A 26,137-nucleotide genomic window follows, 5' to 3' on the forward strand; every position below is an offset into this window, starting at 1 on the left:
ATTGGGTGGGCGTTCTATGTTCTTTTTTCTAGGTTGGTTTGTTTCGTTGATTTTGGCCGTGTGCTTCCAATCAGGCACAGCTGTAGTTTGTTGTTGCTGATTGGGAGTCACACATAAGTAGCCTGTTTTTCCTTTGGGTTTTTGTGGGTGATTGTTTCTGTCTAGTGTTTTTCTGTTACGTTCATTTTTGACCAGACAGGACTGTTTGCTGTCGTTGCTGTTTAGTGTTTTGTTTATAGTGGTTCATTTTATTAAATATTCAAAATGAATACACATCCTCCGCTGCACCTTGGTTTCATTACTACGACAGCCGTTACATTATCTTAGTACATGTATTTAGTGTGGATATATAGTATTGTCGTGTCTTTACTATGGATTAATGATATGACATGCTATTTTATAAAATCAATTCTCTGTAATTAATATTACCTGATTAAACTAATCATGTAAATGTAATTAACTAGGAAGTCAGGGCACCACAGAATAATGTTTATAGAGCTGTTGTCTTCCTAATAAACTCTTAAAGACCTGGTAATCTTTTATATCAATAGCAGTCAATTATTAATCATCACCTTATTCAGTCTCATCTGAAAGTCGTAAAATTCTTGGTTATCTTCACGAACCCTGGCTAACAAGTTGAATCTGCAATACAAAATTTGGTTTAATTATTTATTTACAAAATACCTAAATAGTCACACAGAATTACATATATACAGGATGGATCATACGTTGATTACTAATTATGTCATAAAAGGAAACGTCCCTAGTGGACGGAACTGATATGACGGCTGGTTACACAAAGAAAGGGGGTTGGGTTTCAATGAAAGTGCGGGAAGACTGAGAAACAAAAGGATTGGGTCTCTATCAGACCTTATGAAGCTATGCTATCATAAGTACAGAATCTTAAGCATTCTAAATAACCGCACATTCGGAAAAGGAAAATTCAAGAAATATATTTACTCTGAGCTGCGCTTCGATAGATTGGCGAAGATGGAAGGCTGGGTTGCCCAGCAGAGATCTCCCTTGTCCTTTGAAGAGTATTTCTGGGCAGATACGTTGTAGTCGTTTCATCTGGTGGTAGAACAGTACGATGTAGTACCCTGTCGTTCGGTGGTAGAACAGATACGATGTAGTACCCTGTCGTTCGGGTGGTAGAACAGATACGATGTAGTACCCTGTCGTTCGGTGGTTAGAACAGATACGATGTAGTACCCTGTCGTTCGGTGGTAGAACGATACGATGTAGTACCCTGTCGTTCGGTGGTAGAACAGATACAATGTAGTACCCTGTCGTTCGGTGGTTAGAACAGATACGATGTAGTACCCTGTCGTTCGGTGGTAGAACAGATACGATGTAGTACCCTGTCGTTCGGTGGTAGAACAGATACGATGTAGTACCCTGTCGTTCGGTGGTAGAACAGATACGATGTAGTACCCTGTCGTTCGGTTGGTAGAACGGATACGATGTAGTACCCTGTCGTTCGGTGGTAGAACAGATACGATGTAGTACCCTGTCGTTCGGTGGTAGAACGGATACGATGTAGTACCTGTCGTTCGTGGTAGAACAGATACGATGTAGTACCCTGTCGTTCGGTGGTAGAACGGATACGTGTAGTACCCTGTCGTTCGGTGGGTAGAACAGATACGTTGTAGTACCCTGTCGTTCGGTGGTAGAACAGATACGATGTAGTACCCTGTCGTTCGGTGGTAGAACAGATACGATGTAGTACCCTGTCGTTCGGTGGTAGAACAGATACGATGTAGTACCCTGTCGTTCGGTGGTAGAACAGATACGATGTAGTACCCTGTCGTTCGGTGGTAGAACGGATACGATGTAGTACCGTCGTTCGGTGAGAACGGATACGATGTAGTACCCTGTCGTTCGGTGGTAGAACGGATACGATGTAGTACCCTGTCGTTCGGTGGTAGAACGGATACGATGTAGTACCCTGTCGTTCGTGTAGAACAGATACGATGTAGTAGCCCTGTCGTTCGGTGGTAGAACAGATACGATGTAGTACCCTGTCGTTCGGTGGTAGAACAGATACGATGTAGTACCCTGTCGTTCGGTGGTAGAACAGATACGATGTAGTACCCTGTCGTTCGGTGGTAGAACAGATACGATGTAGTACCCTGTCGTTCGGTGGTAGAACAGATACGATGTAGTACCCTGTCGTTCGGTGGTAGAACAGATACGATGTAGTACCCTGTCGTTCGGTGGTAGAACAGATACGATGTGAGTACCCTGTCGTTCGGTGGTAGAACAGATACGATGTAGTACCCTGTCGTTCGGTGGTAGAACAGATACGATGTAGTACCCTGTCGTTCGGTGGTAGAACAGATACGATGTAGTACCCTGTCGTTCGGTGGTAGAACAGATACGATGTAGTACCCTGTCGTTCGGTGGTAGAACAGATACGATGTAGTACACTGTCGTTCGGTGGTAGAACAGATACGATGTAGTACCCTGTCGTTCGGTGGTAGAACAGATACGATGTAGTACCCTGTCGTTCGGTGGTAGAACGGATACGATGTAGTACCCTGTCGTTCGGTGGTAGAACAGATACGATGTAGTACCCTGTCGTTCGGTGGTAGAACAGATACGATGTAGTACCCTGTCGTTCCGAAGAGATTCTCCGTCCCTTCCCAGGCCACGCACGTCCACAGCTGCTGCTGATAACTTGACGGCCAGTATGTATCACTTCTTTAGTGAATAAGAGTTCAAAGTTCATACCAAGTTGCTATACCATAAGCTCATGCTATATTCTGGCTGGTATAGTCGAAATTCATCCTTCAGCGTGTCGATCGTCACCTCCACATTGAAATTCTCCCTTTTTAAAGTATGGACAGCAGTCCTCACGTCATCGGGACTATAAGAGGTTGACTTTCGTCAATGGGCATTTGTAATGAGGGAGAGAAGGGCATGTTTCATAGTTCACAACCAATGCCTGTTCACTTGGGCGGGGCCACTGTGTGAGCATAGTTCTTTTATGAAAACAATTCTTTCATTTAGAAGCTAAAATTACATTTAATCTTTTCACAAATAGTTTCATATTTAAACATTTAAATTGCACAACAATTCCATGTGAATCTGATAACTAGAATGTGTAGACTTTCCAAGATACAGTTTATGTTGTCCTATCATCAGTAATAATGTCTCAGACGACAACTGATCTGACATCACATTTTTTAAGTACCAACGGACACTTTCAACTGGTTGGATTACCGAAATATTGTTAGGTTCCCCACCTTTTGATGTTACCATACTCTATGTTACCAAAGGGCTTTCCAAGAGTCCATTCTGTAGAGTGGAGAGAAAAAGGGGGAAAGGTATTTATGGGGGGGTCATAAACCTCCGCCAACAGGGCGACGTCATGACAGTATGTATTAAATGGTAGTGTGTGCATTTAGTGGGGATATATAGTATATTAAAATGGTAGTGTGTGTATTTAGTGGGGATGTGTAGGAACGAACAGGAAACAGAATGAGTTGAAATATAAAGTCAAGAAGAAGCAGATTTAAGATGGCGTATTGACAGGCAACAGCAGTTGTTCAGACGGTGGTAGCAGCTCCAGTAGTAGTTCGACGGTGGTAGCAGCTCCAGTAGTAGTTCAGACGGTTGGTAGCAGCACCAGTAGTAGTTCAGACGGTGGTAGCAGCACCAGTAGTCAGTTCAGCCGGTGGTAGCAGCTACCATGTAGTAGTTCAGACGGTGGTAGCAGCTCCAGTAGTAGTTCAGACTGTGGTAGCCAGCTCCAGTAGTAGTTCAGACGGTTTGGTAGCAGCTCCAGTAGTAGTTCAGGACGGTGGTAGCAGCACCAGTAGTTTAGTTCATGTACTTGGTCGGGTAGCAGCTAACCAGTAGTAGTTCAGACGGTCCCGGTGTCAAGCTCCCTAGTAGTAGTGCAGACGGGTGGTAGACAGCTCCAGTAGTAGTTCAAGACGGTGTTGGTAGGCAGCTCCAGTAGTAGTTTCAGACGGTGGTAGCAGCTTCCATTAGTAGTTCAGAACGGTGGTAGCAGCTCCAGTAGTAGTTCAGACGGTGGTAGCAGCTCCAGTAGTAGTTCAGACGGTGGTAGCAGCTCCAGTAGTAGTTCAGACGGTGGTAGCAGCTCCAGTAGTAGTTCAGACGGTGGTAGCAGCTCCAGTAGTAGTTCAGACGGTGGTAGCAGCTCCAGTAGTAGTTCAGACGGTGGTAGCAGCTCCAGTAGTAGTTCAGACGGTGGTAGCAGCACCAGTAGTAGTTCAGACGGTGGTAGCAGCTCCAGTAGTAGTTCAGACGGTGGTAGCAGCACCAGTAGTAGTTCAGACGGTGGTAGCAGCACCAGTAGTAGTTCAGACGGTGGTAGCAGCTCCAGTAGTAGTTCAGACGGTGGTAGCAGCACCAGTAGTAGTTCAGACGGTGGTAGCAGCTCCAGTAGTAGTTCAGACGGTGGTAGCAGCACCAGTAGTAGTTCAGACGGTGGTAGCAGCTCCAGTATTAGTTCAGACGGTGGTAGCAGCTCCAGTAGTAGTTCAGACGGTGGGTAGCAGCTCCAGTAGTAGTTCAGACGGTGGTAGCAGCACCAGTAGTAGTTCAGACGGTGGTAGCAGCTCCAGTAGTAGTTCAGACGGTGGTAGCAGCACCAGTAGTAGTTCAGACGGTGGTAGCAGCTCCGTAGTAGTTCAGACGGTGGTAGCAGCTCCAGTAGTAGTTCAGACGGTGGTAGCAGCACCAGTAGTAGTTCAGACGGTGGTAGCAGCACCAGTAGTAGTTCAGACGGTTGGTAGCAGCTCCAGTAGTAGTTCAGACGGTGGTAGCAGCTCCAGTAGTAGTTCAGACGGTGGTAGCAGCACCAGTAGTAGATCCTGTTACAGCTGTTTTAACGGGGTATTTTCATGGTTCAATGCCTTTAATAAAAGACTGAAAGACCCTGGCATATAAAGATGTGGAAGATAAGAGGTTGGAAGTCCTGAAGGACACACACACAGCAAATTACGAGAATCTGTTTTTCAACACATTGCTTCAAGGCAAAATGTTGTTGTTTTGTTTTATTGTGGTAAGACACTCAATGGTGAGACTTTTACAGAACAGTTTATCAAAATATTGGCGTTTCATGGAATTAGTTATTCACATATGACAGATGCATATTTTTTATATATTTTACAGATATTTTACACAGTCATAACTATGTCAAAACAGCTGACATAACATGTCATAACCTGTCATAATATGGTCATAACACTGTCATGACACATATATTTAGACCTGTTGTGACATATCTTGCATTATTTTATGGCAGGTTATGACACCTACATAAGAGTCAAAACCCACAGAACCTACCACACAAAGCAAAACATTCCATTACAACATAGCCTATATCATTTTCTGAAATTGACCTTTGACCATTAAATTATCATTGTAATTGTGCACACATTGATGTCATACATGCACCTACCCCAATGCTCTGTTGCTGATGACTGGGATGAATGCAGGAGCAGATTTCAGGAGCAGGACAAGACAGCCTCTTTTTGACTGATGACTGACATAAGCGCATGATAGGCCTATCTGGCTTATATGATTAGGGTGGTCATAATGCTTCTTGATAGTGTCATAAAGTGCATTTTCTACAAGTTAAATTTAAATATGAGGGGAAAAAACATGACTGTTTCTCTCAGCCTCATGACAAAATTCTGCATTCATCCCAGTCATAAGAAACAGAGCATTGGGGTAGGTGCATGTATGACATCAATGTGTGCGCAATTACAATGATAATTTAATGGTCAAAGGTCAATTTCAGAAAATGATATAGGCTATGTTGTAATGGAATGTTTTGCTTTGTGTGGTAGGTTCTGTGGGTTTTGACTCTTATGTAGGTGTCATAACCTGCCATAAAATAATGCAAGATATGTCACAACAGGTCTAACTATATGTGTCATGACAGTGTTATGACCATATTATGACAGGTTATGACAAGTTATGTCAGCTGTTAAGACATATTATGACATGGTTATGACCATATAGTGTTACCATTTAAGTGCTTCTAAAATCCTCTGTGTGAAAAAATGAATGGTGGAAAAATGATTGGAACCATTTCCCTGTTTGACAGCTAGCTTTTATGGGTATAATGACTCATACTGTGGTATTCTATGGAGTTGGAAAGAGCAGAAACAGATCTGGGACCAGGTTGGGCAACTATAAAGTTACAACTACAGTATACAGTTACATTTCAAACGCAGTTTAATTTGTTATTTCATTTTTAACCTATTTTTTTCCCCCAGAAGTAGACTTCTATGTATTCAACACATTTCATTTTATCCAAAGATGTGGCCTATCTTATGATTCTGGCAAGCAGCCAAGGTTGAACAGCGATACCCAATCAAAATTCAGATTTTGCCTATTCTGAATAGAATAATGTTTGCCTAGCAACAATCTCTCATTGGCTAGAATTGAGTACGTGCTGGGAAAATGAAACTTAACAGAATGTAAGCTGCAGCACAATGGTATTTTAAGGTGCAGCACTTTAGTTTTGCATGAGTTTTAGACCATTCCATTGGTCGTTGAGGTAAATATCCACCCACCTGAGGCATGTGGCTATGCAAAACCAGCAGGCCCACTGCTTAAGCTCTCTGTGACAACAGGGGACAACAATATACAGATCTGTGAAAACACACTAAAAGTGAGTATTCAACTTAACTACCTTACAAATTAAATGTTGTACAACAATCTTCTCTACAGTATTTGAATAACTGTAGCACAATATTAAGTAGACATTTTATGATAACATGTCTGATAATATTTATGCGTAAATAATCATATGATTACAGTTTGTTTGTATTTATACACGTTTTAATATTGTAGAACAGTGAAAGGAGAAACATGGTAAGATTTTTACCTGAAACATTTACCTTGTTTAGTGCAGAGATAGTGCAGTATACTGTATATTGTTTAGTGCAGTATACTGTATATTGTTTAGTGCAGTATACTGTTACTTGTTTAGTGCAGAGATAGTGCAGTATACTGTACCTTGGTTAGTGCAGAGATAGTGCAGTATACTGTACCTTGGTTAGTGCAGAGATAGTGCAGTATACTGTACCTTGGTTAGTTCAGAGATAGTGCAGTATACTGTATCTTGTTTAGTGCAGAGATAGTGCAGTATACTGTACCTTGGTTAGTGCAGAGATAGTGCAGTATACTGTACCTTGGTTAGTGCAGAGATAGTGCAGCATACTGTACCTTGGTTAGTGCAGAATACTGTACCTTGGTTAGTGCAGAGATAGTGCAGTATACTGTACCTTGGTTAGTTCAGAGATAGTGCAGTATACTGTACCTTGGGTCAACAGCCATCTTCTAGCAGGTTGTTGCTGTGAGGGACACACCTGCAGGTTTTTGTCAGTACTGACTAAGGTCACACTGCTTAGACGTTGCATGCATCAACCAATGGTTGACTGACAGATTGCTAAAACACATGATGTGGTTAGCTGACATGTAAAATACCTGTCCTGGCGTTGTAAGATCTGGCATCAGCAACGTCTGAGCAGAGGAATGCACCTTTTGTGTTCTGACACCTCCCAATTTACTCATTATTCACTGGTTTCAGTTATACCGATTCCACTTAATTATTGTTTGAACTTTTCCTGTCTGTCTACCCAGTAGATGTGATATTTGATGTTAATGGGAACACAACCTCTAACTGGTCTATCTGGTCTTGACAGTAGCAGCCAGGCAACGGTAGAATAATAGCCATGTTTAGAATGTCATTTGACATGCCATATGTGACTACGTTATGTACGCCCTATCTTAGGGAATGTACTGTGTTTTACAACAGTTGTACAGCACATCATTACTCTTTTTATGGTTTATAGTTTTATAGTTTTTATTGTTTAGAAGTCAAATAAATAAATAAATAATTTAGTCTTTCCTCATCTGTGAATGTTGGAACTTGGCCAAACGCTTTGGATGAGTCGCTGAAGAAATGTGAACTTTATAATTTGTAATGAGGTCATCATCTGTTTCCATGTTTTTGATTGGCTGCAGTAGTAGAAATGGAACAAGGAAGAGGAGGGACTCTGAAGATTATGTTACTGTTGACACTGTGTCAGCAAGACTTCACTGGTCAATGCCAAGGTACACACACACACGCACGTACTGTACATGAACACACACATAGTGTCTTGATAAATGGCTACTGAAAACGATCAACTCAAGCACTTCTTGTCTGTTTCCAGTTTCAGGGCAGCCTTCTGACCTGAGGATAGTTCTGGTGGGAAGGACTGGAGCAGGGAAGAGTACAACAGGGAACACCATCCTGGGTAAAAACGTGTTTGAGGTGAAGGAATCTCCAGTGTCTGTGACTGCTCAGAGTGAGAAACAGAGTGGAATGGTGGATGGGAGGATGATTGATGTCATCGACACCCCGGGGCTCTATGACACAACAATGTCTAAAGAAGAGATAAAAAGACAAATAGAGAAGGCCATCTACATGTCAGTCCCAGGACCCCACGCCTTCCTGCTGGTGATCAGACTGGGGGTGAGGTTCACAGAGGAGGAGCAGAACACTGTGAAGTGGATCCAGGAGAACTTTGGAGAAGATGCGTCAATGTACACCATCTTGCTGTTCACACATGGGGATCAACTGAAGGGAAAAACAGTCAAAGGGTTTCTTGCTCAGAGCAAAGATCTACGGAGACTCATCAATATGTGTGGGGGCAGATATCACTCCCTAATCAATGACAAGAGAGAAGACAAGACTCAGGTTACAGAGCTGCTGGAGAAGATCAAGGAGATGGTGGCGGAGGACAATGGAGGAGAACACTACACCAGTGCTGACTATGAGGAGGCTCAGAGAAAGATCAGCGATATTACGTATTACTGTAAACTGGCAGCGTATGGCGGTCTAGCCGCAGCAGGAATAGGGATGTTGTCTGCTTCACCAGTATTGGTGGCAGCAGGTGTAGCTGCAGGCTTCAGCCAAGGGTTTGAATGCACTATGCATATGCTAGGCTTTTAAAACACCGGGTGTGCGTTCAGTTGGTCTTAACTTTTCGCTACATATGGCAACGGTACTTACTGAATGATATAACAGTTCTTTCAAAACCATTTGCAATGTTATAGATATGCTGGCCGCATGGCAGGATGGCCCTAGCAGGGTGTGAACGTGGAAAATGTTAACAAAACACTCTTGCTGCACTGTACACAATCACCCTTTCATCACCTATAGTTACATTGTTCCTCAACTCAAATCATGACCGTTTTTGAAAGCAGCCCAGGTGTTGACCATGTTTATCTGTAACGCCCTGGCCATAGAAAGGGTTTTTTTGTTCGTTATTTTTGTTAGGCCAGGGTGTTACATTGGGTGGGCGTTCTATGTTCTTTTTTCTAGGTTGGTTTGTTTAGTTGATTTTGGCCGTGTGGCTTCCAATCAGGCACAGCTGTAGTTTGTTGTTGCTGATTGGGAGTCACACATAAGTAGCCTGTTTTTCCTTTGGGTTTTGTGGGTGATTGTTTCTGTCTAGTGTTTTCTGTTACGTTCATTTTTGACCAGACAGGACTGTTTGCTGTCGTTGCTGTTTAGTGTTTTGTTTATAGTGGTTCATTTTATTAAATATTCAAAATGAATACACATCCTCCGCTGCACCTTGGTTTCATTACTACGACAGCCGTTACATTATCTTAGTACATGTATTTAGTGTGGATATATAGTATTGTCGTGTCTTTACTATGGATTAAATGATATGACATGCTATTTTATAAAATCAATTCTCTGTAATTAATATTACCTGATTAAACTAATCATGTAAATGTAATTAACTAGGAAGTCAGGGCACCACAGAATAATGTTTATAGAGCTGTTGTCTTCCTAATAAACTCTTAAAGACCTGGTAATCTTTTATATCAATAGCAGTCAATTATTAATCATCACCTTATTCAGTCTCATCTGAAAGTCGTAAAATTCTTGGTTATCTTCACGAACCCTGGCTAACAAGTTGAATCTGCAATACAAAATTTGGTTTAATTATTTATTTACAAAATACCTAAATAGTCACACAGAGTTACATATATACAGGATGGATCATACGTTGATTACTAATTATGTCATAAAAGGAAACGTCCCTAGTGGACGGAACTGATATGACGGCTGGTTACACAAAGAAAGGGGGTTGGGTTTCAATGAAAGTGCGGGAAGACTGAGAAACAAAAGGATTGGGTCTCTATCAGACCTTATGAAGCTATGCTATCATAAGTACAGAATCTTAAGCATTCTAAATAACCGCACATTCGGAAAAGGAAAATTCAAGAAATATATTTACTCTGAGCTGCGCTTCGATAGATTGGTCGAAGATGGAAGGCTGGGTTGCCCAGCAGAGATCTCCCTTGTCCTTTGAAGAGTATTTCTGGGCAGATACGTTGTAGTCGTTCATCTGGTAGTAGAACAGATACGATGTAGTACCCTGTCGTTCGGTGGTAGAACAGATACGATGTAGTACCCTGTCGTTCGGTGGTAGAACAGATACGATGTAGTACCCTGTCGTTCCGAAGAGATTCTCCGTCCCTTCCCAGGCCACGCACGTCCACAGCTGCTGCTGATAACTTGACGGCCAGTATGTATCACTTCTTTAGTGAATAAGAGTTCAAAGTTCATACCAAGTTGCTATACCATAAGCTCATGCTATATTCTGGCTGGTATAGTCGAAATTCATCCCTTCAGCGTGTCGATCGTCACCTCCACATTGAAATTCTCCCTTTTTAAAGTATGGACAGCAGTCCTCACGTCATCGGGACTATAAGAGGTTGACTTTCGTCAATGGGCATTTGTAATGAGGGAGAGAAGGGCATGTTTCATAGTTCACAACCAATGCCTGTTCACTTGGGCGGGGCCACTGTGTGAGCATAGTTCTTTTATGAAAACAATTCTTTCATTTAGAAGCTAAAATTACATTTAATCTTTTCACAAATAGTTTCATATTTAAAAATTTAAATTGCACAACAATTCCATGTGAATCTGATAACTAGAATGTGTAGACTTTCCAAGATACAGTTTATGTTGTCCTATCATCAGTAATAATGTCTCAGACGACAACTGATCTGACATCACATTTTTTAAGTACCAACGGACACTTTCAACTGGTTGGATTACCGAAATATTGTTAGGTTCCCAACCTTTTGATGTTACCATACTCTATGTTACCAAAGGGCTTTCCAAGAGTCCATTCTGTAGAGTGGAGAGAAAAAGGGGGAAAGGTATTTATGGGGGGGGGGTCATAAACCTCCGCCAACAGGGCGACGTCATGACAGTATGTATTAAATGGTAGTGTGTGCATTTAGTGGGGATATATAGTATATATTAAAATGGTAGTGTGTGTATTTAGTGGGGATGGTGTAGGAACGAACAGGAAACAGAATGAGTTGAAATATAAAGTCAAGAAGAAGCAGATTTAAGATGGCGTATTGACAGCAACAGCAGTAGTTCAGACGGTGGTAGCAGCTCCAGTAGTAGTTCAGACGGTGGTAGCAGCTCCAGTAGTAGTTCAGACGGTGGTAGCAGCTCCAGTAGTAGTTCAGACAGTGGTAGCAGCTCCAGTAGTAGTTCAGACGGTGGTAGCAGCACCAGTAGTAGTTCAGACGGTGGTAGCAGCTCCAGTAGTAGTTCAGACGGTGGTAGCAGCTCCAGTAGTAGTTCAGACGGTGGTAGCAGCTCCAGTAGTAGTTCAGACGGTGGTAGCAGCTCCAGTAGTAGTTCAGACGGTGGTAGCAGCTCCAGTAGTAGTTCAGACGGTGGTAGCAGCTCCAGTAGTAGTTCAGACGGTGGTAGCAGCACCAGTAGTAGTTCAGACGGTGGTAGCAGCACCAGTAGTAGTTCAGACGGTGGTAGCAGCACCAGTAGTAGTTCAGACGGTGGTAGCAGCTCCAGTAGTAGTTCAGACGGTGGTAGCAGCTCCAGTAGTAGTTCCGACGGTGGTAGCAGCTCCAGTAGTAGTACAGACGGTGGTAGCAGCACCAGTAGTAGTTCAGACGGTGGTAGCAGCTCCAGTAGTAGTTCAGACGGTGGTAGCAGCTCCAGTAGTAGTTCAGACGGTGGTAGCAGCTCCAGTAGTAGTTCAGACGGTGGTAGCAGCACCAGTAGTAGTTCAGACGGTGGTAGCAGCTCCAGTAGTAGTTCAGACGGTGGTAGCAGCACCAGTAGTAGTTCAGACGGTGGTAGCAGCACCAGTAGTAGTTCTGACGGTGAAGCAGCACCAGTAGTAGTTCAGACGGTGGTAGCAGCACCAGTAGTAGTTCAGACGGTGGTAGCAGCTCCAGGAGTAGCAGCTCCAGTAGTAGTTCAGACGGTGGTAGCAGCTCCAGTAGTAGTTCAGACGGTGGTAGCAGCACCAGTAGTAGTTCAGACGGTGAAGCAGCACCAGTAGTAGTTCAGACGGTGGTAGCAGCACCAGTAGTAGTTCTGACGGTGAAGCAGCACCAGTAGTAGTTCAGACGGTGGTAGCAGCACCAGTAGTAGTTCAGACGGTGGTAGCAGCTCCAGGAGTAGCAGCTCCAGTAGTAGTTCAGACGGTGGTAGCAGCTCCAGTAGTAGTTCAGACGGTGGTAGCAGCTCCAGTAGTAGTTCAGACGGTGGTAGCAGCACCAGTAGTAGTTCAGACGGTGGTAGCAGCTCCAGTAGTAGTTCAGACGGTGGTAGCAGCACCAGTAGTAGTTCAGACGGTGGTAGCAGCACCAGTAGTAGTTCAGACGGTGGTAGCAGCACCAGTAGTAGTTCAGACGGTGGTAGCAGCACCAGTAGTAGTTCAGACGGTGAAGCAGCACCAGTAGTAGTTCAGACGGTGGTAGCAGCTCCAGTAGTAGTTCAGACGGTGGTAGCAGCTCCAGTAGTAGTTCAGACGGTGGTAGCAGCACCAGTAGTAGTTCAGACGGTGGTAGCAGCTCCAGTAGTAGTTCAGACGGTGGTAGCAGCTCCAGTAGTAGTTCAGACGGTGGTAGCAGCTCCAGTAGTAGTTCAGACGGTGGTAGCAGCTCCAGTAGTAGTTCAGACGGTGGTAGCAGCACCAGTAGTAGTTCAGACGGTGGTAGCAGCTCCAGTAGTAGTTCAGACGGTGGTAGCAGCACCAGTAGTAGTTCAGACGGTGGTAGCAGCTCCAGGAGTAGCAGCTCCAGTAGTAGTTCAGACGGTGGTAGCAGCTCCAGTAGTAGTTCAGACGGTGGTAGCAGCACCAGTAGTAGTTCAGACGGTGAAGCAGCACCAGTAGTAGTTCAGACGGTGGTAGCAGCTCCAGTAGTAGTTCAGACGGTGGTAGCAGCTCCAGTAGTAGTTCAGACGGTGGTAGCAGCTCCAGTAGTAGTTCAGACGGTGGTAGCAGCTCCAGTAGTAGTTCAGACGGTGGTAGCAGCTCCAGTAGTAGTTCAGATGGTGGTAGCAGCACCAGTAGTAGTTCAGACGGTGGTAGCAGCACCAGTAGTAGTTCAGACGGTGGTAGCAGCACCAGTAGTAGTTCAGACGGTGGTAGCAGCTCCAGTAGTAGTTCAGACGGTGGTAGCAGCTCCAGTAGTAGTTCAGACGGTGGTAGCAGCACCAGTAGTAGTTCAGACGGTGGTAGCAGCTCCAGTAGTAGTTCAGACGGTGGTAGCAGCACCAGTAGTAGTTCAGACGGTGGTAGCAGCACCAGTAGTAGTTCAGACGGTGGTAGCAGCACCAGTAGTAGTTCAGACGGTGGTAGCAGCTCCAGTAGTAGTTCAGACGGTGAAGCAGCTCCAGTAGTAGTTCAGACGGTGGTAGCAGCTCCAGTAGTAGTTCAGACGGTGGTAGCAGCTCCAGTAGTAGTTCAGACGGTGGTAGCAGCACCAGTAGTAGTTCAGACGGTGGTAGCAGCACCAGTAGTAGTTCAGACGGTGGTAGCAGCTCCAGTAGTAGTTCAGACGGTGGTAGCAGCACCAGTAGTAGTTCAGACGGTGGTAGCAGCACCAGTAGTAGTTCAGACGGTGGTAGCAGCACCAGTAGTAGTTCAGACGGTGGTAGCAGCTCCAGTAGTAGTTCAGACGGTGGTAGCAGCTCCAGTAGTAGTTCAGACGGTGGTAGCAGCTCCAGTAGTAGTTCAGACGGTGGTAGCAGCACCAGTAGTAGTTCAGACGGTGGTAGCAGCACCAGTAGTAGTTCAGACGGTGGTAGCAGCACCAGTAGTAGATCCTGTTACAGCTGTTTTAACGGGGTATTTTCATGGTTCAATGCCTTTAATAAAAGACTGAAAGACCCTGGCATATAAAGATGTGGAAGATAAGAGGTTGGAAGTCCTGAAGGACACACACACAGCAAATTACGAGAATCTGTTTTTCAACACATTGCTTCAAGGCAAAATGTTGTTGTTTTGTTTTATTGTGGTAAGACACTCAATGGTGAGACTTTTACAGAACAGTTTATCAAAATATTGGCGTTTCATGGAATTAGTTATTCACATATGACAGATGCATATTTTGTATATATTTTACAGATATTTTACACAGTCATAACTATGTCATAACAGCTGACATAACATGTCATAACCTGTCATAATATGGTCATAACACTGTCATGACACATATATTTAGACCTGTTGTGACATATCTTGCATTATTTTATGGCTGGTTATGACTCCTACATAAGAGTCAAAACCCACAGAACCTACCACACAAAGCAAAACATTCCATTACAACATAGCCTATATCATTTTCTGAAATTGATCTTTGACCATTACATTATCATTGTAATTGTGCACACATTGATGTCATACATGCACCTACCCCAATGCTCTGTTGCTGATGACTGGGATGAATGCAGGAGCAGATTTCAGGAGCAGGACAAGACAGCCTCTTTTTGACTGATGACTGACATAAGCGCATGATAGGCCTATCTGGCTTATATGATTAGGGTGGTCATAATGCTTCTTGATAGTGTCATAAAGTGCATTTTCTACAAGTTAAATTTAAATATATGAGGGGAAAAAACATGACTGTTTCTCTCAGCCTCATGACAAAATTCTGCATTCATCCCAGTCATAAGAAACAGAGCATTGGGGTAGGTGCATGTATGACATCAATGTGTGCGCAATTACAATGATAATTTAATGGTCAAAGGTCAATTTCAGAAAATGATATAGGCTATGTTGTAATGGAATGTTTTGCTTTGTGTGGTAGGTTCTGTGGGTTTTGACTCTTATGTAGGTGTCATAACCTGCCATAAAATAATGCAAGATATGTCACAACAGGTCTAAATATATGTGTCATGACAGTGTTATGACCATTTTATGACAGGTTATGACAAGTTATGTCAGCTGTTAAGACATATTATGACATGGTTATGACCATATAGTGTTACCATTTAAGTGCTTCTAAAATCCTCTGTGTGAAAAAATGAATGGTGGAAAAATGATTGGAACCATTTCCCTGTTTGACAGCTAGGTTTTATGGGTATTATGACTCATACTGTGGTATTCTATGGAGTTGGAAAGAGCAGAAACAGATCTGGGACCAGGTTGGGCAACTATAAAGTTACAACTACAGTATACAGTTACATTTCAAACGCAGTTTAATTTGTTATTTCATTTTTAACCTATTTTTTTCCCCCAGAAGTAGACTTCTATGTATTCAACACATTTCATTTTATCCAAAGATGTGGCCTATCTTATGATTCTGGCAAGCAGCCAAGGTTGAACAGCGATACCCAATCAAAATTCAGATTTTGCCTATTCTGAATAGAATAATGTTTGCCTAGCAACAATCTCTCATTGGCTAGAATTGAGTACGTGCTGGGAAAATGAAACTTAACAGAATGTAAGCTGCAGCACAATGGTATTTTAAGGTGCAGCACTTTAGTTTTGCATGAGTTTTAGACCATTCCATTGGTCGTTGAGGTAAATATCCACCCACCTGAGGCATGTGGCTATGCAAAACCAGCAGGCCCACTGCTTAAGCTCTCTGTGACAACAGGGGACAACAATATACAGATCTGTGAAAACACACTAAAAGTGAGTATTCAACTTAACTACCTTACAAATTAAATGTTGTACAACAATCTTCTCTACAGTATTTGAATAACTGTAGCACAATATTAAGTAGACATTTTATTGATAACATGTCTGATAATATTTATGCGTAAATAATCATATGATTACAGTTTGTTTGTATTTATACACGTTTTAATATTGTAGAACAGTGAAAGGAGAAACATGGTAAGATTTTTACCTGAAACATTTACCTTGTTTAGTGCAGAGATAGTGCAGTATACTGTATATTGTTTAGTGCAGTATACTGTATATTGTTTAGTGCAGTATACTGTTACTTGTTTAGTGCAGAGATAGTGCAGTATACTGTACCTTGGTTAGTGCAGAGATAGTGCAGTATACTGTACCTTGGTTAGTGCAGAGATAGTGCAGTATACTGTACCTTGGTTAGTTCAGAGATAGTGCAGTATACTGTATCTTGTTTAGTGCAGAGATAGTGCAGTATACTGTACCTTGGTTAGTGCAGAGATAGTGCAGTATACTGTACCTTGGTTAGTGCAGAGATAGTGCAGCATACTGTACCTTGGTTAGTGCAGAATACTGTACCTTGGTTAGTGCAGAGATAGTGCAGTATACTGTACCTTGGTTAGTTCAGAGATAGTGCAGTATACTGTACCTTGGGTCAACAGCCATCTTCTAGCAGGTTGTTGCTGTGAGGGACACACACACCTGCAGGTTTTTGTCAGTACTGACTAAGGTCACACTGCTTAGACGTTGCATGCATCAACCAATGGTTGACTGACAGATTGCTAAAACACATGATGTGGTTAGCTGACATGTAAAATACCTGTCCTGGCGTTGTAAGATCTGGCATCAGCAACGTCTGAGCAGAGGAATGCACCTTTTGTGTTCTGACACCTCCCAATTTACTCATTATTCACTGGTTTCAGTTATACCGATTCCACTTAATTATTGTTTGAACTTTTCCTGTCTGTCTACCCAGTAGATGTGATATTTGATGTTAATGGGAACACAACCTCTAACTGGTCTATCTGGTCTTGACAGTAGCAGCCAGGCAACGGTAGAATAATAGCCATGTTTAGAATGTCATTTGACATGCCATATGTGACTACGTTATGTACGCCCTATCTTAGGGAATGTACTGTGTTTTACAACAGTTGTACAGCACATCATTACTCTTTTTATGGTTTATAGTTTTATAGTTTTTATTGTTTAGAAGTCAAATAAATAAATAAATAATTTAGTCTTTCCTCGTCTGTGAATGTTGGAACTTGGCCAAACGCTTTGGATGAGTCGCTGAAGAAATGTGAACTTTATAATTTGTAATGAGGTCATCATCTGTTTCCATGTTTTTGATTGGCTGCAGTAGTAGAAATGGAACGAGGAAGAGGAGGGACTCTGAAGATTATGTTACTGTTGACACTGTGTCAGCAAGACTTCACTGGTCAATGCCAAGGTACACACACACACGCACGTACTGTACATGAACACACACATAGTGTCTTGATAAATGGCTACTGAAAACGATCAACTCAAGCACTTCTTGTCTGTTTCCAGTTTCAGGGCAGCCTTCTGACCTGAGGATAGTTCTGGTGGGAAGGACTGGAGCAGGGAAGAGTACAACAGGGAACACCATCCTGGGTAAAAACGTGTTTGAGGTGAAGGAATCTCCAGTGTCTGTGACTGCTCAGAGTGAGAAACAGAGTGGAATGGTGGATGGGAGGATGATTGATGTCATCGACACCCCGGGGCTCTATGACACAACAATGTCTAAAGAAGAGATAAAAAGACAAATAGAGAAGGCCATCTACATGTCAGTCCCAGGACCCCACGCCTTCCTGCTGGTGATCAGACTGGGGGTGAGGTTCACAGAGGAGGAGCAGAACACTGTGAAGTGGATCCAGGAGCACTTTGGAGAAGATGCGTCAATGTACACCATCTTGCTGTTCACACATGGGGATCAACTGAAGGGAAAAACAGTCAAAGGGTTTCTTGCTCAGAGCAAAGATCTACGGAGACTCATCAATATGTGTGGGGGCAGATATCACTCCCTAATCAATGACAAGAGAGAAGACAAGACTCAGGTTACAGAGCTGCTGGAGAAGATCAAGGAGATGGTGGCGGAGGACAATGGAGGAGAACACTACACCAGTGCTGACTATGAGGAGGCTCAGAGAAAGATCAGCGATATTACGTTTTACTGTAAACTGGCAGCGTATGGCGGTCTAGCCGCAGCAGGAATAGGGATGTTGTCTGCTTCACCAGTATTGGTGGCAGCAGGTGTAGCTGCAGGCTTCAGCCAAGGGTTTGAATGCACTATGCATATGCTAGGCTTTTAAAACACCGGGTGTGCGTTCAGTTGGTCTTAACTTTTTGCTACATATGGCAACGGTACTTACTGAATGATATAACAGTTCTTTCAAAACCATTTGCAATGTTATAGATATGCTGGCCGCATGGCAGGATGGCCCTAGCAGGGTGTGAACGTGGAAAATGTTAACAAAACACTCTTGCTGCACTGTACACAATCACCCTTTCATCACCTATAGTTACATTGTTGCTCAACTCAAATCATGACCGTTTTTGAAAGCAGCCCAGGTGTTGACCATGTTTATCTGTAACGCCCTGGCCATAGAAAGGGGTTTTTTGTTCGTTATTTTGGTTAGGCCAGGGTGTTATATTGGGTGGGCGTTCTATGTTCTTTTTTCTAGGTTGGTTTGTTTCGTTGATTTTGGCCGTGTGGCTTCCAATCAGGCACAGCTGTAGTTTGTTGTTGATGATTGGGAGTCACACATAAGTAGCCTGTTTTTCCTTTGGGTTTTTGTGGGTGATTGTTTCTGTCTAGTGTTTTCTGTTACGTTCATTTTTGACCAGACAGGACTGTTTGCTGTCGTTGCTGTTTAGTGTTTTGTTTATAGTGGTTCATTTTATTAAATATTCAAAATGAATACACATCCTCCGCTGCACCTTGGTTTCATTACTACGACAGCCGTTACATTATCTTAGTACATGTATTTAGTGTGGATATATAGTATTGTCGTGTCTTTACTATGGATTAAATGATATGACATGCTATTTTATAAAATCAATTCTCTGTAATTAATATTACCTGATTAAACTAATCATGTAAATGTAATTAACTAGGAAGTCAGGGCACCACAGAATAATGTTTATAGAGCTGTTGTCTTCCTAATAAACTCTTAAAGACCTGGTAATCTTTTATATCAATAGCAGTCAATTATTAATCATCACCTTATTCAGTCTCATCTGAAAGTCGTAAAATTCTTGGTTATCTTCACGAACCCTGGCTAACAAGTTGAATCTGCAATACAAAATTTGGTTTAATTATTTATTTACAAAATACCTAAATAGTCACACAGAGTTACATATATACAGGATGGATCATACGTTGATTACTAATTATGTCATAAAAGGAAACGTCCCTAGTGGACGGAACTGATATGACGGCTGGTTACACAAAGAAAGGGGGTTGGGTTTCAATGAAAGTGCGGGAAGACTGAGAAACAAAAGGATTGGGTCTCTATCAGACCTTATGAAGCTATGCTATCATAAGTACAGAATCTTAAGCATTCTAAATAACCGCACATTCGGAAAAGGAAAATTCAAGAAATATATTTACTCTGAGCTGCGCTTCGATAGATTGGTCGAAGATGGAAGGCTGGGTTGCCCAGCAGAGATCTCCCTTGTCCTTTGAAGAGTATTTCTGGGCAGATACGTTGTAGTCGTTCATCTGGTAGTAGAACAGATACGATGTAGTACCCTGTCGTTCGGTGGTAGAACAGATACGATGTAGTACCCTGTCGTTCGGTGGTAGAACAGATACGATGTAGTACCCTGTCGTTCCGAAGAGATTCTCCGTCCCTTCCCAGGCCACGCACGTCCACAGCTGCTGCTGATAACTTGACGGCCAGTATGTATCACTTCTTTAGTGAATAAGAGTTCAAAGTTCATACCAAGTTGCTATACCATAAGCTCATGCTATATTCTGGCTGGTATAGTCGAAATTCATCCCTTCAGCGTGTCGATCGTCACCTCCACATTGAAATTCTCCCTTTTTAAAGTATGGACAGCAGTCCTCACGTCATCGGGACTATAAGAGGTTGACTTTCGTCAATGGGCATTTGTAATGAGGGAGAGAAGGGCATGTTTCATAGTTCACAACCAATGCCTGTTCACTTGGGCGGGGCCACTGTGTGAGCATAGTTCTTTTATGAAAACAATTCTTTCATTTAGAAGCTAAAATTACATTTAATCTTTTCACAAATAGTTTCATATTTAAAAATTTAAATTGCACAACAATTCCATGTGAATCTGATAACTAGAATGTGTAGACTTTCCAAGATACAGTTTATGTTGTCCTATCATCAGTAATAATGTCTCAGACGACAACTGATCTGACATCACATTTTTTAAGTACCAACGGACACTTTCAACTGGTTGGATTACCGAAATATTGTTAGGTTCCCAACCTTTTGATGTTACCATACTCTATGTTACCAAAGGGCTTTCCAAGAGTCCATTCTGTAGAGTGGAGAGAAAAAGGGGGAAAGGTATTTATGGGGGGGGGTCATAAACCTCCGCCAACAGGGCGACGTCATGACAGTATGTATTAAATGGTAGTGTGTGCATTTAGTGGGGATATATAGTATATATTAAAATGGTAGTGTGTGTATTTAGTGGGGATGGTGTAGAAACGAACAGGAAACAGAATGAGTTGAAATATAAAGTCAAGAAGAAGCAGATTTAAGATGGCGTATTGACAGCAACAGAAGTTGTTCAGACGGTGGTAGCAGCTCCAGTAGTAGTTCAGACGGTGGTAGCAGCTCCAGTAGTAGTTCAGACGGTGGTAGCAGCTCCAGTAGTAGTTCAGACGGTGGTAGCAGCACCAGTAGTAGTTCAGACGGTGGTAGCAGCTCCAGTAGTAGTTCAGACGGTGGTAGCAGCTCCAGTAGTAGTTCAGACGGTGGTAGCAGCTCCAGTAGTAGTTCAGACGGTGGTAGCAGCTCCAGTAGTAGTTCAGACGGTGGTAGCAGCACCAGTAGTAGTTCAGACGGTGGTAGCAGCACCAGTAGTAGTTCTGACGGTGGTAGCAGCACCAGTAGTAGTTCAGACGGTGGTAGCAGCTCCAGTAGTAGTTCAGACGGTGGTAGCAGCTCCAGTAGTAGTTCAGACGGTGGTAGCAGCACCAGTAGTAGTTCAGACGGTGGTAGCAGCAACAACAGTTGTTCAGACGGTGGTAGCAGCACCAGTAGTAGTTCAGACGGTGGTAGCAGCACCAGTAGTAGTTCAGACGGTGGTAGCAGCTCCAGTAGTAGTTCAGACGGTGGTAGCAGCAACAACAGTTGTTCAGACGGTGGTAGCAGCACCAGTAGTAGTTCAGACGGTGGTAGCAGCACCAGTAGTAGTTCAGACGGTGGTAGCAGCTCCAGTAGTAGTTCAGACGGTGGTAGCAGCACCAGTAGTAGTTCAGACGGTGGTAGCAGCTCCAGTAGTAGTTCAGACGGTGGTAGCAGCACCAGTAGTAGTTCAGACGGTGGTAGCAGCACCAGTAGTAGTTCAGACGGTGGTAGCAGCTCCAGTAGTAGTTCAGACGGTGGTAGCAGCACCAGTAGTAGTTCAGACGGTGGTAGCAGCACCAGTAGTAGTTCAGACGGTGGTAGCAGCTCCAGTAGTAGTTCAGACGGTGGTAGCAGCACCAGTAGTAGTTCAGACGGTGGTAGCAGCACCAGTAGTAGTTCAGACGGTGGTAGCAGCTCCAGTAGTAGTTCAGACGGTGGTAGCAGCACCAGTAGTAGTTCAGACGGTGGTAGCAGCTCCAGTAGTAGTTCAGACGGTGGTAGCAGCACCAGTAGTAGTTCAGACGGTGGTAGCAGCACCAGTAGTAGTTCAGACGGTGGTAGCAGCACCAGTAGTAGTTCAGACGGTGGTAGCAGCACCAGTAGTAGTTCAGACGGTGGTAGCAGCACCAGTAGTAGTTCAGACGGTGGTAGCAGCACCAGTCGTAGTTCAGACGGTGGTAGCAGCTCCAGTAGTAGTTCAGACGGTGGTAGCAGCACCAGTAGTAGTTCAGACGGTGGTAGCAGCACCAGTAGTAGTTCAGACGGTGGTAGCAGCACCAGTAGTAGTTCAGACGGTGAAGCAGCACCAGTAGTAGTTCAGACGGTGGTAGCAGCACCAGTAGTAGTTCAGACGGTGGTAGCAGCACCAGTAGTAGTTCAGACGGTGGTAGCAGCTCCAGTAGTAGTTCTGACGGTGGTAGCAGCACCAGTAGTAGTTCAGACGGTGGTAGCAGCACCAGTAGTAGTTCAGACGGTGGTAGCAGCACCAGTAGTAGTTCAGACGGTGGTAGCAGCTCCAGTAGTAGTTCAGACGGTGGTAGCAGCTCCAGTAGTAGTTCTGACGGTGAAGCAGCACCAGTAGTAGTTCAGACGGTGGAAGCAGCACCAGTAGTAGTTCAGACGGTGGTAGCAGCACCAGTAGTAGTTCAGACGGTGGTAGCAGCACCAGTAGTAGTTCAGACGGTGGTAGCAGCACCAGTAGTAGTTCTGACGGTGAAGCAGCACCAGTAGTAGTTCAGACGGTGGAAGCAGCACCAGTAGTAGTTCAGACGGTGGTAGCAGCACCAGTAGTAGTTCAGACGGTGGTAGCAGCACCAGTAGTAGTTCAGACGGTGGTAGCAGCACCAGTAGTAGTTCAGACGGTGGTAGCAGCACCAGTAGTAGTTCAGACGGTGAAGCAGCACCAGTAGTAGATCCTGTTACAGCTGTTTTAACGGGGTATTTTCAGGGTTCAATGCCTTTAATAAAAGACTGAAAGACCCTGGCATATAAAGATGTGGACGATAAGAGGTTGGAGTGGGAAATACACTCAGTGGTTTAAGTGTAGCAGTAGAGTAGATTAATACTGTACAATGTGAATCAACAGACGTCAGATACACTGAGTGCATACACATGTCTTTTCTTTTTACATACAACATGATTGGTAACACATTACTTGACATCCAGCATCATAACAGGTTATAACATGGTCATAATCATGTATTAATATGTCATAACAGCTGACATAACTTGTCATAACCTGTCATAATAGGGTCATAACACTGTCATGACACATATATTTAGATATGTTGGAACATATATTGCAATATTTTATGGCTGGTTATGACACCTACATAAGAGTGTCAAAACCCACAAAACCTACCACACAAGGCAAACATTCCATTACACCACTTGTCAACAGTAGGTTTATGTTAGATAACATTTTCTGAAATATACCATATTAAATTATCATTCTAATTGCTCACACGTTGATGTCAGACATGCACCTACCCCAATGCTCTGTTGCTGATGACTGGGATGAATGCAGGAGTAGATTTCAGGAACAGGACAAAACACACTCTTTTTGACTGATGACTGACATACTTTAAGGGTATGATAGGCCTATCTGGTATAAATGATTATGATGACCATAATGCTTTATCACAGTGTCATAAAGTGTATTTTCTTAGTCCAAGTAAAGGGACACAGGAGCAACATAATACTTTATCACAGTGTCATAAAGTTTATTTTTGAGACACTGTTTAATTTAAAATATTATTTAAAAAAAAGAATTCATTATAACAACAAAGCACTTAAGATACACTTTCAAACGAAAGGAAACTTCTTGGCAGGGTCAAAACTAGTCATTAAATAACGCAATATATGTCACAACAGATGTAAATATATGTGTCGTAACAGTGTTAAGACCATATTATGACAGGTTATGACAATTTATGTCAGCTGTTATGATATATTATGACATGGTTATGAACATGTCATAACTTGTTATGATGCTGGGTGTCAAGTAAACTGTTACCAAATTATTTATCAAGAAAACGCAAGCTATATGCTTGCCATTGTGAGATCAGTGAGTTACAGTATGTTTTTGTACTGTGCTGTGAAGGCCAGTTGTTCTCCAGCTTTAAGGGTACTATGGTACTATGGTGTTAAATACTGAGATGTAGTCGATGAACAGCATTCTTACATAGGTTTTCCTCTTGTCAAGATGGGTTAGAGCAGTGTGCAGTGTGCAGTGTGATTGCGATTGCGTCGTCTGTTGACCTATTGGGGCGGTAAGCAAATTGGAGTGGGTCTAGGGTGTCAGGCAGGGTGGAGGTGATATGATCCTTGACTGGTCTCTCAAAGCAATTCATGATGACGGAAGTGAGTGCTATGGGGCGATAGTCATTTAGCTCGGTTACCATACAGTGGGGGAAAAAAGTATTTGATCCCCTGCTGATTTTGTACGTTTGCCCACTTACAAAGAAATGATCAGTCTATAATTTTAATGGTAGGTTTATATGAACAGTGAGAGACAGAATAACAACAAAAATATCCAGAAAAACGCATGTCAAAAATGTTAGAAATTGATTTGAATTTTAATGAGGGAAATAAGTATTTGACCCCCTCTCAATCAGAAAGATTTCTGGCTCCCAGGTGTCTTTTATACAGGTAACGAGCTGAGATTAGGAGCACACTCTTAAAGGGAGTGCTCCTAACCGCAACTTGTTACCTGTAAAAAAGACACCTGTCCACAGAAGCAATCAATCAATCCGATTCCAAACTCTCCACCATGGCCAAGACCAAAGAGCTCTCCAAGGATGTCAGGGACAAGATTGTAGACCTAAACAAGGCTGGAATGGGCTACAAGACCATCGCCAAGCAGCTTGGTGAGAAGGTGACAACATTTGGTGCGATTATTCGCAAATGGAAGAAACACAAAAGAACTGTCAATATCCCTCGGCCTGGGGCTCCATGCAAGATCTCACCTCGTGGGGTTGCAATGATCATGAGAACGGTGAGGAATCAGCCCAAAAATTCTCGTGACAGATAGGGATTGATTGAATATGTCCGTAAACACACCAGCCAGCTGATCTGCGCATACTCTGAGGACACGGCTAGGGATGCCGTCTGCGCCGGCAGCCTTGCGAGGGTTAACACGTTTAAATGTTTTACTCACGTTGGCTGCGGTGAAGGAGAGGTTTTGGTAGCGGGCCACGTCGGTGGCACTGAATTGAGCAAAGAAGTTGTTTAGTTTGTCTGGGAGCAAGACATCGGGGTCAGCGACGAGGCTGGTTTTCTTTTTGTAGTCCGTGATTGACTGTAGACCCTGCCACATACCTCTTGTGTCTGAGCCGTTGAATTGCGACTCTACTTGCAGCAATTGTAATGCTATTCTAAACATTTTGGCATGAGGCTGAGAGAAAACAGTCAAGTTTTTTCATCTTAATCTTATGTAGGTGTCATAACCAACCACAAAATAACTGCAGTGGTAGGTTCTGTGGGTTTTCACTCTTATGTAGGTGTCATAACCAGCCATAAAATAATGCAATATATGTTACAAACGGGTCTAAATATATGTCATGACAGTGTTATGACCATATTATGACATATTATGAGATGGTTATGACCGTGTCATAACATGTTATGATGCTGGGTGCAGGGGTGAAAATCTGACATCAACTTTGGAGTGGACAATTACATTAAATTTTCTCAAGAGCAATTCCTGAGGGGGACACCAAAAGTAGTGCTGTAACACATAGCCTACGTTGTAATATGTTAAATGTATATTGAGGAACCATAATTACTACTACTGGATAATTGATAGGTACAGTAGTTAACAGAAGGGTTGTCCCAACTTGTTCAAATGTTTAAATCATCATAATACTACTACTAATAATAGTTATAGCAGTGTTCCTTATCAGTCCAGTATGTCTGCAGGTATTTGTATTTACAACCAGCAATACCAAGAAAGGCCAATAGGTGGCAATGGTACTGTACACTGTATGGGTGCAGTTTTCGTAAATACAATGAACATGGTGTGATCTCGTCTAAAATAATCTCCATTGAGTAACATCACAAAGTTGTTCTCCGTATTGAATTGACCTTTTAATTTTACTTTTTCTGATACATTTATAAAGTCATTAAATATGTGCCACTGGCCTGAGTCTACTACAATAGCTTTACAAGAACAAAAAGCTAAAATAAGTACAGTTCTAAAAGCAAAATAACTACTTCAATGAATAACCCAAATAAATCAACCAAAATATCCTTCAGTCTGTGTCTCAACTCTTCAAACAGCAGCTATGGACAAGTATGTCACACAAAGTA

General features: G+C 42.9%; 3 protein-coding genes across 3 annotated transcripts in view; all 3 read left to right on the forward strand.

Moving 5' to 3' along the window:
- The first annotated feature begins 6,478 nt into the window (after positions 1 to 6,478).
- Positions 6,479 to 9,215, forward strand: LOC115147784 (GTPase IMAP family member 7-like). The gene is made up of 3 exons (XM_029690079.1): positions 6,479 to 6,658; positions 8,017 to 8,106; positions 8,208 to 9,215. Exons 2-3 carry the CDS (start codon positions 8,025 to 8,027, stop codon positions 8,987 to 8,989), a joined length of 864 nt encoding a protein of 287 aa, XP_029545939.1. The 5' UTR covers positions 6,479 to 6,658; positions 8,017 to 8,024; the 3' UTR covers positions 8,990 to 9,215.
- Positions 9,216 to 15,884: 6,669 nt separating this feature from the next.
- Positions 15,885 to 18,462, forward strand: LOC115147782 (GTPase IMAP family member 7-like). Its single transcript, XM_029690077.1, has 3 exons — positions 15,885 to 15,971; positions 17,335 to 17,424; positions 17,526 to 18,462. Exons 2-3 carry the CDS (start codon positions 17,343 to 17,345, stop codon positions 18,305 to 18,307), a joined length of 864 nt encoding a protein of 287 aa, XP_029545937.1. The 5' UTR covers positions 15,885 to 15,971; positions 17,335 to 17,342; the 3' UTR covers positions 18,308 to 18,462.
- The window catches only part of LOC115147785 (GTPase IMAP family member 7-like), a 32,875-nt gene continuing 22,650 nt past the window's right edge, over positions 15,913 to 26,137 (forward strand). Inside the window, exon 1 of the mRNA XM_029690082.1 lies at positions 15,913 to 15,971. The gene's annotated coding sequence lies outside the window, so the exon portion shown is untranslated. The remainder of the gene's footprint in view (positions 15,972 to 26,137) is intronic.

The sequence above is a fragment of the Salmo trutta genome, chromosome 14 (assembly GCF_901001165.1).
Source record: "Salmo trutta chromosome 14, fSalTru1.1, whole genome shotgun sequence".
Lineage (NCBI taxonomy): Eukaryota > Metazoa > Chordata > Actinopteri > Salmoniformes > Salmonidae > Salmo > Salmo trutta.

Coding starts and splice junctions, on each gene's coding strand:
- LOC115147782 (XM_029690077.1), top strand. CDS start 17,343: ATGGAACGAGGAAGAGGAGGGACTCTGAAGATTATGTTACTGTTGACA. Junction 17,425..17,525: donor CTTCACTGGTCAATGCCAAG/GTACACACACAC, acceptor GTCTGTTTCCAG/TTTCAGGGCAGCCTTCTGAC.
- LOC115147784 (XM_029690079.1), top strand. CDS start 8,025: ATGGAACAAGGAAGAGGAGGGACTCTGAAGATTATGTTACTGTTGACA. Junction 8,107..8,207: donor CTTCACTGGTCAATGCCAAG/GTACACACACAC, acceptor GTCTGTTTCCAG/TTTCAGGGCAGCCTTCTGAC.